At 40.7% G+C, this 15,486-nt stretch overlaps 1 protein-coding gene and 1 pseudogene across 4 annotated transcripts in view; one reads left to right on the forward strand and one right to left on the reverse strand.

The window, feature by feature from the left end:
- Unc13b (unc-13 homolog B) overlaps nucleotides 1–15,486 on the forward strand; it is a 207,658-nt gene that overhangs the window by 46,395 nt on the left and 145,777 nt on the right. For all 4 annotated transcript variants that reach the window (XM_052176333.1, XM_052176334.1, XM_052176331.1 and 1 more), the window contains exons 6-7: nucleotides 4,270–4,343; nucleotides 10,406–10,463. In XM_052176333.1, coding sequence (XP_052032293.1) covers nucleotides 4,270–4,343; nucleotides 10,406–10,463 — 132 coding nt within the window. The remainder of the gene's footprint in view (nucleotides 1–4,269; nucleotides 4,344–10,405; nucleotides 10,464–15,486) is intronic.
- On the reverse strand, nucleotides 5,555–6,595 carry LOC127680699 (eukaryotic translation initiation factor 2 subunit 1-like; annotated as a pseudogene).

Consider the following 15,486-nt stretch of genomic DNA (forward strand, 5'->3'; position numbering starts at 1 on the left):
TTCCCAACTTTTAATCTTTGTAATTTGTTAACATCGAGGGTGTCCAGCTTTTTGACATGATGACTTACCATTGTCATCTACAGATGAGTTGGGCTACATTCATAGCTATTCAGGGACAGAGCTGCAGCTTGGACATGACTAGCAATGTTATCTGCTCTTGAGTTATTTTAGAAGTCTTTGAGTTTTTGCCATTTACATTACTGGGGGCTCACATTTACTATTATTGTGGCTCTTCATAATTTCAATTTATTTATTAAGCTTTTTTTTTAACCCCAGAGAGGGTCTTGTTATGTAGCTCAAGTTTATAATGTTTCATCAATTATATGTATTATCAACTTAAAAATTTTATTGACTCAAAAAGCAATATATTTATGTATGTATATATGTATGTATATATATGTGTGTATAAATATATATATATATATATATATATATATATGCATGCAGGGGGAAGTTTCTAATAATTTGATCAACTGATATATGATTTTTGCAGATTGATAATATTCAGTGTTTTAAATATAAATGTACAATAGTTTTTTGCTTCTTAACTGTTTTATCTACTGATAACGTAGAATATAAATGCTGTATACAATATTCTGCCAGAAAATTTTCAGTGCTTGACTTTATGTTATGAATGTATACTCTAATAAAAACATGATTTATGGAGGCTCATTTGACTTTCTTCATAGTCCTTTGAAGTGGACCCAGCTATTATTAAATTTCAGAATAAAGGCAACTGAGGCACAGAGTATTTAAGGATTTTATCCAAGATTGCATAGCTATGAAGTGGTAAAAACAGGATTTAACTTTCCATGATCTTTCCTGGCAAGGTGACATATGCCCATGACCCCAGTCCTTGGGGGCCAAAGGATCACTTGAGCTCAGGAGTTCTAGACTAGTGTGGGCAACACAGTAAATCCTGTAAAGACAGGGGAAGGGCAGAGGGAAGAGTGACTTGGTTCTGGAACCTAGGGGGTTAATTTTAACTGTACTCACTATCCTTGCTGTTAAGGTGTCTGTCTTGCATGCAGCAGAAGGATGGGTCCTACTTTGTTAGTCTGTGTCTTTTATTGGGGAATTGAGACCATTGATATTGAGAGATATTATTGATATATTGTTGATTCCTGTTATTTTGTTGTGATGATGGTGGTGGTGGTATTATGCTTTTTAGGGTATGGCTAACCTTTTTTTTTAAAATTATCATTTTATTTTTTTATTTTTTTTATTTTTTTATATTTTTTATATTGTCAGTTTTTTTTATTCGATATAATTTATTTACATTTCAAATGATTTCCCCTTTTCTAGTCCCCGACTCCCCGAAAGTTCCGTAAGTCCCCTTCTCTTCCCCTTCCCACTTCCCCGTTCTGGTTTTGCCGAATACTGTTTCACTGAGTCTTTCCAGAACCAGGGGCCACTCCTCCTTTCTTCTTGTACCTCATTTGATGTGTGGATTATGTTTTGGGTATTCCAGTTTTCTAGGTTAATAACCACTTATTAGTGAGTGCATACCATGATTCACCTTTTGAGTCTGGGTTACCTCACTTAGTATGATGTTCTCTAGCTCCATCCTAAGAATTTGCCTAAGAATTTCATGAATTCATTGTTTCTAATGGCTGAATAGTACTCCATTGTGTAGATATACCACATTTTTTGCATCCACTCTTCTGTTGAGGGATACCTGGGTTCTTTCCAGCATCTGGCAATTATAAATAGGGCTGCTATGAACATAGTAGAGCATGTATCCTTATTACATGGTGAGGAATCCTCTGGGTATATGCCCAGGAGTGGTATAGCATCATTTTATTTTTTTATATTTCGAATGATATCCCCCTTTCTGGTTATGCCTACACAACCCTCCCATCCCATCCCCCCTCTTGCCCCTCTCCTTGCTCTTCCACCCACTCACCCACTCCAACCTCACTGCTCTAGCATCCTGCTACATTGGGGCATCAAGTCTCCCTTCCCTCCCATTGATGTCAGATAGGCAATCCTCTGCTCATATGCGGCTGGAGGCATGGCTCCCTCCGTGTGTACTCTTTGGTTGCTGGTTTAGTCCCTGGGAACTCTGGGTAGTCCAATTGGTTGATACTGTTCTTCCTATGGGGTTGCAATCCCCTTCAGCTGCCTCAGTCCTTCCCCTAGCTCTTCCATTGGGGTCCCCAGGCTTTCTTTCTTTTTTACAGTCCAGTTGTTATCCCCCTCCCGGTCCACTCTCTGACTGTTCTTCATCCCATTCTTCCTCGCCGAGGTTTCCAAGAGGATGCCTCCCTCACCTCCCCACTCCCTGGGGGCCTTATGTCTCTTGAGGGTTAGATGCCTCTTCTCTCATTGAGGCCAGACCAGGCAGTCTTCTGTATATGTGTGTGACTGTATATGTGTTGGGGGCCTCATATCAGCTAGTGTATGCTGCCTGGTTGGTGGCTTAGTGTCTGAGAGATCTCAGGGGTCCAGGTTAGTTGAGACTGCTGGTCTTCCTATGGGGTCATCCCTTAGCCTTTCCCAGCCTTTCCCTAATTCAACCACAGGGGACCTCAGCTTCAGTCCATTGGTTGGGTGTAAGTATGTGCATTTGACTGTTTCAACTGCTTGTTGGGCCTCTTGGAAAGTACACCATAGCATCACTTATAGTGTCCAGCCTTGGAGCCTCTCCTTGAGCTGGATCCCAAGTTGGGCCAGTCACTGGTCCTCCTTTCCCTCAGTCTCTATTTTTGTCCCTGCAGTTCTTTTAGACTTGACTGTGGGATGGCAACCCCATCCCTCCTCTTGATACCCCATCTTTCTACTGGAGATGGACTCTACAAGTTCCCTCTCCCCACTGTTGGGCATTTCATCTAAGGTCATCCCTCTGAGTTCTGAGGGTCTCTCATCTCCCAGGTCTCTGGTATATACTAGAGTGTCCCCCTACCTCCTACCTTCTAAGGTTGCTTGTTCTGTTCTTTCTGCTGGCCCTCAGGGCTTCATTCCTGTTCCCCCCACCCCAATATTTGATCATGTTCCTCTTTTTCCATCCCTGTCCCATTTCCCTCCCAGGTCCCTCCTTCTCTTTGCCCCTCTCCGTGATTGCCTTCTTCTCCTTCCCCAGTGGGACTGAGGCATCCTTACTTACTCACTAATAATCGGATATTAGCCAGAAAAGTACAGAATACCCAGGATACAATCCACAGAACTCAAGGGTAACAAGCTAACCTCTTTAGATTTGAGTTTTCCTTCTTGAAGTTTCTATAGGGATGATGTAGATAGATACTGCTTAAGTTGGTTTTTATCACGGGATGCTTTATGTTCTCTATCTATTGTGATGGAAAATTTTGCTGAGTATAGTAGTCTGGCATGGTGTCTGTGGTCTCTTGGAGTCTGCAACACATCTGTCTAGGCCTTTCTGTCTTTTAGAGTCTCTATTAAGAGTCAGGTGTTACTCTAATAGGTCTGCCCTTAGATGATACTTGGTGCTTTTACTTATACTTACAGCTTTTACTATTCTGTCTTTGTTCTGTGTGTTTAGTGTTTTGATTATTATGTGCTAAGGGTTTTTGGGGGCGTTCAGTCTATTTGGGGTTCTGTGTGCTTCTTTTTGTTTTTAAATGTTTTTGTTTTTGAGCCAGGGTCTTACAATGTAGCTCTGGCTGTTCTAGAACTCACTATATAGACCAGGCTGGCCTTGAACTTGACTGTATTCTCACATGGTAATTGTGTGTGTGTGTGTGTGTGTCTTTTTGTTTGAGAAAGGGCTTCACTATGTTGGCTTGGAACTGCATATGTCCAGACTGACTGGGTTTGTACAAGTTCATTACTGAACATAATCCAGTTGCCTTAGCCTGCTGTGTATTCAAATTATAAGTATGCACCACTATTCTTGACTGTATTTTTAATTTCTTGAAGGCAAAAGTATAAGTTTTAAGCATCTTATATCCTAAAGTATAACTTTTCTTCTAGTCCTTTGGAGTGTTTGCTCTTGCTGAGTGGAAGTGTAGTCGCATAAACTGTAATTTTGGAGTCAAATTGATAACAGTTTGAATCATGGCTTATCTGTGGAGGAACTCAGCCATAGATAGAGCTTTAGTTTCATTATTTTCAAAAACAGAACCAGGAATAGCAGTTTATTATCTTGTCTTTCCAAAATAAAATCAGTGATGTTCATGGCAACAAGTGAGTCACAGTTAATACTCATCTGTCACTACTACCTTTCTAACTATATTCATTTGTCTAAATGAAGTATTATTTGCTGATGACTATTTATTGCCAGCTAATATCATTTGTTCTTTTTTATGGTAGACATCCCAGAGGAGGAAGCCAGATATTGGACCTACAAATTGGAACAAATCAATGCCTTGGCAGATGATAATGAGGTAGGAACTGCTTTATTTGCAATACTGAGAGATGGGGCAATCTCTGATCCATTATAGACTGGATCAGAGGAACTAGGGAGAGGGCCAAAGGTATATTGTCTGAGGTATTGAAATCTGTAGTAAGAGGATGAAATCTGTAACTTTACATGTCCTAGACCTGTGCTTTACCAATGAGACACACCCAGTTTATAATAATGAAGTTGTTTATTATTGTTGTTGTTGTTGTTATTTTTGAGACCAAGTCTTGCTATGTGGCTTTGACTGGTCTTGAACTTGGTATCTTACTGCCACAGCATCCTGAGGGCTGGGACTGCTGGCTTGTGTCACTGTGCTCAGCTGTAATGAATAGGTCAGGGAGAATATTTCCTGAAGTTTCAGTGGAAAGCTCCATCCCCACTGTTGTTTCTCCCATTCTAGCTTAGACTGTGGTGTTCGACTGGCTTTGGACCATTGAGGAAGGAACTGATAGCAGCCCCTCTTTGTTATATAGATGAGCAAAATGTGTTTCTCCTATTTCTGTGCAGACTTTTGGATGTTTTTTTTTTTTTTTTTTAAAGATTTATTTATTTAATGCATATGAATACACTGTCGCTGTCTTCAGACACACCAGAAGAGGGTGTAGGATCCCATTACAGATGGTTGTGAGCCACCATGTGGTTGCTGGGAATTGAACTCAGGACCTCTGGAAGAGCAGTAGTGTTTTTAACCGCTGAGCCATCTCTCCACCCCCACCCCACCCCCATAGCTAGAGTTAAACAATTAGTTTAAGTTACCGTGATGTATGTGCTGGTAACCAACTCCAGTCTTCTTGGAGAGCAGCAAGCTCTCTCAGTTGCTGAGGCATCTCTTCAGCCTTGTCGGTTGTTATCTCATATGAGAGGTATCCTAGTTAGGTTTTTTTTTTTAAATATTCCAGAAATTTCTTTGATGTCTGCTTGAATACATTCTATATAGAAAGTTTGGGATTGTGTTTGGAGCCCCTGGTAAATCCCTGATTGCCATAAGAGTGCTAATCCAGAGGCATCAAAAAGGAAACTGCAAGCCCAATATTAGGACTGCTGTTTAAGATTTGTCTCTGGTCAAATCAAGCCACTCCCTTAAAAAATGCTTGAGGTGTTAGAGCCACTATGTGAAAATATCTGACATGAAGGAGGGCATTTAGATTCTGGCTTGTTGAATATTTAAATACTTGGAAATAAAAATATCCAGCTTTGAAGTTTTCAATACTGGAAAACTTTCAAGTCTAGGGTTTACAGCCAGGAAGGGCTGCTTCGCACTCCTTAATTTGGATTGTTTTCCAAAACGTTAATCTTCAGCTTTGGCTTCCATTTCTTCTGCATCATCATCTCCATCCACTTCTGCATTTTCTCTCTCAAGCCGCTGGCTGCCTTGCAAGTTCAGTCTCATTGGTATCTGTGACCACTTTGGACTCCATCTGAACATTGAACACTCCCCTCTTCTCCTCAGTCTTCTCTTTGATGACTGCCATAGCCTTATTGAGGACAGAGAGGCCTTCTGTCCTCTCTAGGGTTGTTGTCATCTCGTACCTGGGAGGAGTTATTAGATTAATCTTGATGGGCCTGGTTTCTGTAGAACAACTTAAACTTGCCCTCAGGGCTTCTTTATAGCATCAATGCCTTTACAACCATAGTAAGCTACTTCAATATCTGTTCAACTTTTGACCACTTGTGGGGTCAAATGCCTATTGATATTGTTAATGAGTACTTTTCTTTCATCTTCATTCAAATCTAAACTATCCAAGATAGATAGGTCTGATTGCATGCTTAAAGGCAGCACAGGCACCATATCCAGGTGTCTTGTACTTGTCATCCAAGACCCAGGCAGTCCTCTGGGACAGGCTTTCCAGCTGCTCATCCTTGGTATACTCTAATACCTCAGCAACATGGCGGAGGTAGAGTGCTAGAAACAGTTTTGGATTTTGTGAATTTGTCTTCACATTTGATTGCTTCCTCTAAAGAAACTCTTCTTTTTTGACAAATCTATATATCCTTTTCTCTTTATCCACTCTAATTACAACTACACATTCATTTCTGCCAATTTGGATCAATTTGCTTATAGAATGGATACGTCATCTGGATAATTCACTAAGAAAGAATCATGCCTTCAATTTTACCATATTCCAGCAAGCTGACACAGGCCCCCATTTCAGCAATGGATCTTACATTCATCATCTCTACATCTTTCACCTTAGGAAATTTGTGTTGATAAAATCTACAGTTTAGACCCAGCATTCTGAAGTGTATGTGTGAATCCCGAACTAGGGTCCCACGCTGTGCTCCTTAATGGCAATGATGAGACTGGGAACACCAACATTGGATGCCGAAGCGTCTAGTTCGGTTATTACTGTGCAAAAAAGCACCATGACCAGAAGCAAAGGGTTTATTTTAGTTTACAGTTGTAGTCATCATCAAGAGAAGTTAGGGCAGAAACTCAAGCAGAGGCCATGGAGGAGTGTCGCTTACTGGTGACTTGTTCAGCCCCCTTTCTATACCACCCAGGACCACCTGTCCAGGGCTCCCAGTGTCCACAATGGTTAGGCTTTCCTCTATCAGCTAGTAATCAAGAAAACATCCCACAGACTTGCCTGTAGGCATTCTGAAAGAGTCCCCCCACCCCACTTTTGATGCTCCTCTTCATGTTTGATTCTAGCTTGTGTTAAATTGACAAAAAAAAAAAAAAAAAAAAAAAAAAAAAAAGCAGGACACCAGGTGTTTGTTTGTTGTAGGGTCTCATTCAGTTTACTTTTTTTTAGTTGCTGTATTTTGTTAGGCATTTCTTAGCTTATTTTCAATAACCCCTTAGAATCTTCAGTGCTTTTGGAAGGTAGAGGTAAGATCAACATTTCAAAGTTCTTATTTTTATAAGGAGTTCAGGGTTAAATTGTGATACATTAGACCTATTTTTTTTTTAATTTCATTTCCTATAGTATCCAGTTATGTGTGACAAAATATTTCTTGGGAGACACTGTTAGACCTGAGAAAAAACCACTTGCATAACTGATTGATTAGAGCAAGCTGTTTTAAGAATTGTACAAGGGACTGGACAGATGACTGGCTTCCCCTAAATTGGAGTTTCAGAGAGCAGCCCCTTACTCGCTTTTGAAGTCTCTTATAGGGAAGAATTAGGCTGGATAGAAAAAGCTGTTGAGATGATTGGCTGTTAGCACCTGGACAGAAGAGTGAGGCTCAAGGCTGCCTGTGGATAGAAGTGAAAGAACACATCCTGTGGAGGGAGTCATCACAGGGGCTCAGGAGCAAGGCAAACGGGTGGGTCCGCGTCACGGGGTTACAAGTCCAGCAGAGGCTGAGAAACAGACTCTCCTATAGGGTGTAGAGACTTATACAACATATGACACTGTGGTTCCTCTTTTGGTTTCACAACATAACACACACATCTACTCACCCAGCTAGGGAACCCATGGTCAACCAAAGTGTGAATACCACTAAAGTCCAACTTGGTGTGCTAGTGAGTTTTATTGGGGTTATTTACAGGAATATGGGTGAGGAGTTACTTAATGGAACAGAAGTGACTCAAAGACAGCTGCATCACCAAGGCACACCCCAGCATGGGTTGACAACTCAAAACCTGGGAACCTGGAGCACACTGCACAGCCTGCAGGCAACTCAACAGGTTGGAGAGAATCATATCTAGGTGCTTTTGTTGATCTGAGCCTCATTTAGGCAGCTCAGCTTATTTCTGCTTTTTCTAGGAAGCTGAGCTGGTCTGAGAGCCTTTTTTGCAGCGTGGCTTCCTTCAGTCTGAGGGGGACTCTCAGCTTTTATTGCTTACACTGGCAGGGAAGGACCTAGTGAATCTGGTCAGTTTCAGGGACTTCCTGAAGCTATTTTGAATTGTTACCTTCTTGCTTAAGGAACTTTCCTGCAGCATGGAATGTTCCAATCTTGGAGGAAACTGTTAAACCACACCAGTATAGTTGTCCCTCTGACAGCCCCCCATGACCAAGGATTTAATTGGGGGCTTGCTACAGTTTCAGAGGGTGAGTCCATGCTCATCATGGCAGGGAGTGTGGTGGAGGAAGACAACAGGCGCAGCACTGGAGCATCAGATAGCCTAGAATTGGATGGTTGTGAGTCACCGTGTAAGTGCTGGAAATGAACCCCCATCCTCTGAAAGAACAATGCATACTGTTAACTGTTGTGCCATCTCTCCAGCCCCTGTTTATTCTTTTAAAAACAATCTTAATTTTATTAATTTTGATGTGGTTACCTGGGCTTTAATTTTTTGCTTTACACTTAAAACAAGATTGATTCTCGAAAATTGTCTACTTTGATATCTTATGTGTGAATTAGTCTTCTTTAATACTTAAATCTTGGGATTTTTTTTTTTTTTTTACTGTTAAGCCTGTGGATGGCTCAGCAGTCAGGAGTACTGGTTGCTCTTCCAGAGGACCTGGGCTCAGTTCCTAGCAGAGTTATGACATAGCAGGTCATAACTCTGGTTCTAGGAGCCCTTTGCAGGTACCAGGCATGCATATGGTGCACAGATATACATATAGGTAAAACACCGTACACATGGAATGAAAAAAAAAAACACTCTTCATTATTTGTAGCTGTTGTTATTACTAGCCACCTCCTCCATTATTTTGGAGCAAGGCTCAGCCTTGGACTGCTGAAAAGTTTTGATGTTACCAGCTTTACAAATGCAGTCCTACTATGTGCATTGTGTCTGACTTTTGATATTACCCAAGCCTACTCCCATGACATAGTTCTTCCAAAAAGGCCACACCTCTCATACTTACTCAAACAGTTCTACCAACTGGGCACCAAGTATTTAAATGTCTGAGACTATGGGAGATAGCTCATTCAACCACCACAGTAGTCAAATCATATTCCCCCATGTTTAAAGCTGTATAGCCTCCAAACACACTAGGACATACTGCTGACTCCTTACTATGACTTAAACTCTATTTTCCCAACAAGCCTTTGTACACAGTGGGTGCTAAGTCAATATTTACTGCATGAATGCTCATTGGCAGTTTAGCTGTGGCTCACCCAGAACCCCATAGCTTATTAATGAGTGGCAAAATTAGCGTGTAAAGGTCAGATACCTTTTCATGTAGCCCGTGGTGGTCTCTGATTCTTTATGTAGCTGAGGATTACCTTGAGCTCATTCTAAGCATGTGCCTGCCTAGTGCAGATCTTATGTTTGTTGGTTCAAGTTATACCTTTTAAGTTCTTCACTGGCTCGAGCCAAACTATTTTTCTAAGCTACTTACATGTGTTAGTTTATACTTTTATGATTCCTGCCCACTCTCAAAACTTCCCTTTAATTCTGTTCCCTCTTACCGATTATTTTCTTATGACTTCAGTACTCTGTATATTTGTTGTTGTTGTTGTTGTGGTGGTGGTGGTGGTTGGCCCTGGAGAGACTAGAGTTAGGAGGGAGCTACCAGATAGATCTGAAAGTCCACTCATGTGCTCTTTATGTACTCTTTTTTTCTTTTTTTTTTGTTAAATACTTATTTATTATATGTAAGCACACTGTAGATGAACACTCCAGAAAAGGGCATCAGATCTTGTTATGGATGGTTGCTGGGATTTGAACTCAGGACCTTCAGAAGAGCAGTGTTCTTAACCGCTAAGCCATCTCTCCAGCTCCACAGCCATGTACTCTTAGATATTCAGTTTCAATATCCATAAGCATTTGCAAAGGAATACTGTTACTCAGAGATAAGCAGGCACCTGAGAGAGGTCTTCAGTTTTACCATTTGGTTTGTGAAATATAGATGTTGTCACGGGCATACACAGAACCCTTTGAAATACACTAAGGTCAGACCTTTTGCTCTACCAGGCCTGCTTGGTTCCTTTGCTGTCCTTCTTTAAGCCACACTGTAATTGAAGATGTGGCCTAAGTCAGGATCCCACAGGGAAGATAGGAATGAGTTCTATTTTTGTTCAGTAAAATAAAAAAACTGACCCAAGTTGCACCCTGAATATTTTAGTAGGTAGCTGTGGCTTCCCCTTCCTTCTGTACTTGGAACTCTTACTGTGTATTTTTTTTCTTTTTCTTTCTGCTTCTAGTATTCTAGTCAAGAAGAAAGCCAGAGGAAGCCATTGCCCACTGCTGCCGCCCAGTGTTGTAAGTGAGAAATTTGTCTTTGAACTTGTTTTGATTGCAGCTGGCTGTCCTGTTTCCACAAATGAGGCTTGTTTTAAGTTGAAGAGAGCAGAGTTGTGTAAATGGAAGGTGTTCCTGAGGGTCTCTGTCCTAGGCATAGCCTTGATGGGTGTTTACCCTGGTGTTTCAGAAGGGCTCCTTTGTTTTCATGTGCTGTGTATTTATCCTGCAGTGCTTAACTCTCACTCCTGGGGTATGATTTTTACCCTCTCAGCACTTGTTTACCAGCTAGTATTCTTTAGGGCTCAGTTTGAAAATCACTGCCTCTGTGAAAGCTACCTACTGTTTCCTGTTTCACAGTGTACTTCACAGATTTCTCCTTTATGTTCCCATGTACCATGTGTGTGCACTAAGCATATAAACTATCAGACATTAGGGACTATGTCTCCTTTATTGATACAGACAGTTTGGGGAGCTTAGAATGGATCTCAGTGTTAGAGGGTTTGCCTAGTGGGCACAAGACCCTAGTTTGAGCCCCAGTACTGGAAAATAAATAAATAAATAAATAGAGAGAGAGAGAGAGAGAGAGAGAGAGAGAGAGAGAGAGAGAGAGAATTGATTGGGGGAAAGGGAAGGAAGGAGGGAGAGAGGAAAGGAAGGAAGGAGAAACAAAAGGTCATTAGAAATTCCACAAAATTTTAAAAGACAAAATTCCATTTTGTATTTCTGATGTCTAGCTTAATTTTTGGTGCATAGTAAACTTAGTAATGTTACATAAATGATTAAGGAAGAGAACATTTCATTTCTTCTAAGATTAATTTGTTCAGGCCACAGATTCTTTCTGTGAATGAATCATGAATTGTTAGTCTGTCGGTAACTTTCTTTTAGGGTCTTAACAAAACTTCTGAGAGATATTGAAGTACCATTTTGGAGTTAGTTTTTCACCTTCTGGTTGTGAATATGTGCTGTAATTTGCTTTGCTCTCATTTTCCTGAATCAAATGCCAGATTGCAGCACTTGTAGATTAAACTTGGCTGTTGTGGCAGTTGTGATAATATTAACAGTAATAATAAGAACCATGGGGACACGGGTGTCAGTGTCAGCCAGCAGTATTGACACATACAATTACAATATGCAGATGCTCTTCCAAGAACTTACCGTATTATTTGTTCTATTAAATTTACCTACTTTTCACAATAACCTAAGACATAGATTCTACTGTTCCTCTATCTTGGAAGAGAAAATGATGCTTGAAGAGACTGAATAATCTTGCTATGAACCCCTTAGAGTATAAGTGGTGAGGTAAATTCTCAAACTGAGACCAAAGGGGTGAAGAATAATACTCAAACAAAGACCATCCTAGACCATGGGTCATACCTTGAGTCACTGTTTCCTTCTTACAGTCAGAGAGAAACCTCCATGCATGGCTTGTGCAGACCGTGATACTCTTTCTTGATAAAACTAAAACAGGTACAGATTAGCAAACCTATTTTTCCTGTGAGTTGTTGTAACCTTCTGTTGTTGCTGTTTAATATCAGATATTTAGGGTTGTAGAAGGCAGGAAGAATCTGATAGAATGACTGTAAGTTAAAATCTAGAAATCTTTTCCAGAAGTCATTGCAATGAATTAGTTTTGACCTTTCTTTGTCTTAGACCCTTTCCTAGGATAGCTTGTCAGGAATGAATGGACGGAACATAGACACTGTTCCTGAGCTCATTTGATGAAATGTAGTTGAAGTGCCTTTGAGCAGAGGCCTACACAAGCTAATCATTGTCTGTAGACAGTGTGATCCAGTCAGAAGGCACCACAGGTTCAAAGGCCTGATGAGATCCAGCGTCTGTCTGGAATGTGAATGTATCTCAACTGAAAATCTTTTATTATTGTATTTAGGGCTACAGACCTTTGGGATTTAAGGGTTCCTAGTAGGCTACATATCTTCTTCTGCCAATGGCTGACCTAGAACCTTAGTAGAGGTACATGTGCTTGTATCTCAAAGAAGCCTAATTTGATTACTAGCTACCACTAACCATTTGCAGTGTGACCTTGCACGGGCTACTTTCTTCTCTGAGCTCATGGTATTCCTTTAAAGTGTGTCCTAGGTCCTTTTGCCCTTTTGGATGCATGCCCCTGTCAGTCTTTGATTACTTTTTGCCAACTACACCCATGACTATGCTAGGATCATCTTCCTTTCCTGGCCTTAGTCTTTCTCCAATGAAGCCTGCTTGGTTTTTTTTTTTTTTTTTTTTTTTTGAGAAATGGTATTTAGATTCTAGAACTAGTTTTAGGTCATTGACATGAGTGCTATTGCTTTTTGTCTCTTTGAATGGATAGAGAGAGAAAACAACTCTCTCTCTCTCTCTCTCTCTCTCTCTCTCTCTCTCTCTCTCTCTCTCTCTCTCTCTCTCGCACATGCGTACCCCCACCCACCCATGCACACACCATGTTCATCTGTATCATCCTTGCTTAAGGGGTCTTTGATCTTCATTCACTCATGTATGTACCTTACTTCTCTCTCAGTGAGAAGCCCTGATCTTAAGAACATAAAATTACCCATTCATTTACTGTGTTCTATGATGTATACAGTTTTCAGGATGTGCTGTCATCAATAACTAGCGTACCCAGTAAAGTTTAAGATTGTTTTATTTTGTCCTTAAGAACTAAAAATAGGATTACAAAATCACCATTACACCTAATAACTTAACAAAATTTCACATTTCAGTGGTATCTGTCTTGTTTCAATTTCAATTCCACCATCTTCCTAAATTTTTGCACTTTTTGTCGCACTGTAACACAGAGTCAGGATGCATGGATTACATTTTGTTTGTTTTCAGTGCTGGAGATCAAGCCTAGGTCCTGTGCCTATTAGGCAAGTGCATCACCAGTGAGTCTCATCGCTAGCCTAAGATAAAGTTTAAGATAATCTTTTTGTATATGAATACCTATGATTCTGAAATAGCATTTAAAAGGCTATTTTCTTGTTGAATTGCCTTTGTATTTTGGTAAAAATTATTTGGGGGCTGGAGAGCTGGCTCAGTAGTTAGGGGTGCTTGTCGATCTTCTAGAGCAAGCACTAGAGCTCAGGGCCTAGCACCCAACCTGTGTTGGACAGATCACGGAGGTTAACGCAGCTCCAGAGGATTCGACTCTGTAGCCTTTGTGGGCATCTGTACTTGTGCGTGTGTGTGTGTGTGTGTGTGTGTGTGTGTGTGAGAGAGAGAGAGAGAGAGAGAGAGAGAGAGAGAGAGAGAGAGAGAGAGAGAGAGAGGTAGAGAGAGAGGTAGAGATGCACACACAATTAAAACATAAATTCTTTTTACTTTTTTTTTTTTAAGATTTATTTATTTACTTTATACATATGAGTACACCACCATTGCTGTCTTCAGACACTCCAGAAGAGGGCATCAGATTACATTGCCACCATGTGGTTGCTGAGAATTGAACTCAGGACCTCTGGAAGAGCAGTCGGTGCTCTTAACTGCTGAGCCATCTCTCCAGCCCTCTCTTTTTATTTCTAAGATGTTTTTAAAACTTTTTATTTATTTTTATTTTATTTTAATTTTTTTATTTATTGATATATTTTTTATTTATATTTCAAATGATTTCCCCTTTTCTGGGTCCCCACTCCCCGCAAGTCCCATAAGCCCTCTTCCCTCCCCCTGTTCCTCCATCTACCCCTTCCCGCTTCCCTGTTCTGGAATTCCCCTATACTCTTGTACTGAGTCTTTCCAGAACCAGGGGCCACTCCTCCATTCTTCTTGTACCTCATTTGATGTGTGGATTATGTTTTCGGTATTCCAAATTTCTAGGCTAATATCCACTTATCAGTGAATGCATACCATGATTGATCTTTTGAGACTGGGTTACCTCACTTAGTATGATGTTCTCCAGCTCCATCCATTTGTCTAAGAATTTCATGGATTCATTTTTTCTAATGGCTGAATAGTACTCCATTGTGTAAATATACCACATTTTTGGTATCCATTCCTCCGTTGAAGGACACCTGGGTTCTTTCCAGCTTCTGGCTACTACAAATAGGGCTGCTATGAACGTAGTGGAGCATGTGTCCTTATTGCATGCTGAAGAATCCTCTGGATATATGCCCAAGAGTGGTATAACAGGGTCCTCAGGAAGTGTCATGCCCAGTTTTCTGAGGAACCGCCAGACTGATTTCCAAAGTGGTTGCACCATCTTGCAATCCCACCATCAGGGGAGGAGTGTTCCTCTTTCTCCATATCCTCGCCAACACTTGCTGTCTCCTGAGTTTTTGACCTTAGCCATTCTGACTGGTGTGAGGTGAAATCTCAGGGTTGTTTTGATTTGCATTTCCCTAATGATTAATGATGTTGAACATTTCTTAAGGTGTTTCTCAGCTCTCTGAAGTTCTTCATGTGAAAATTCTTTGTTTAGCTCCGTACCCCACTTTTTAATGGGGTTGTTTGGTTCTCTGGGTTCTTCTACCTTCTTGAGTTCTTTGTATATATTAGATATTAGCCCTCTGTTGGATTTAGGGCTGGTGAAGATCCTTTCCCAATCTGTTGGTTGACGTTTTGTCCTTTTGACAGTGTCCTTTGCCTTACAGAAACTTTGTGGTTTTATGAGGTCCCATTTGTCAATTCTTGATCTTAGAGCATAAGCTATTGGTGTTCTATTCAGGAAGTTTTCCCCTGTACCCATGTCCTCCAGGGCCTTCCCCAGTTTCTTTTCTATTAGTTTCAGTGTGTCAGGTTTTATGTGGAGGTCCTTGATCCATTTGGAGTTGAGCTTAGTACAAGGAGATAAGAATGGATCGATTCGCATTCTTCTGCATGCTGACCTCCAATTGAACCAGCACCATTTGTTGAAAAGACTATCTTTTTTCCACTGGATGCTTTCAGCTCCTTTGTTGAAGATCAAATGACCATAGGTGTGTTGGTTCATTTCTGGGTCTTCAATCCTATTCCACTGATCCGAATGCCTGATATTGTACCAATACCATGCAGTTTTTATCACTATTGCTCTGTAGTAAAGTTTAAAGTCTGGGATACTGAATCCCCCTGAAGTTCT

Source organism: Apodemus sylvaticus, chromosome 3 (assembly GCF_947179515.1).
Source record: "Apodemus sylvaticus chromosome 3, mApoSyl1.1, whole genome shotgun sequence".
Lineage (NCBI taxonomy): Eukaryota > Metazoa > Chordata > Mammalia > Rodentia > Muridae > Apodemus > Apodemus sylvaticus.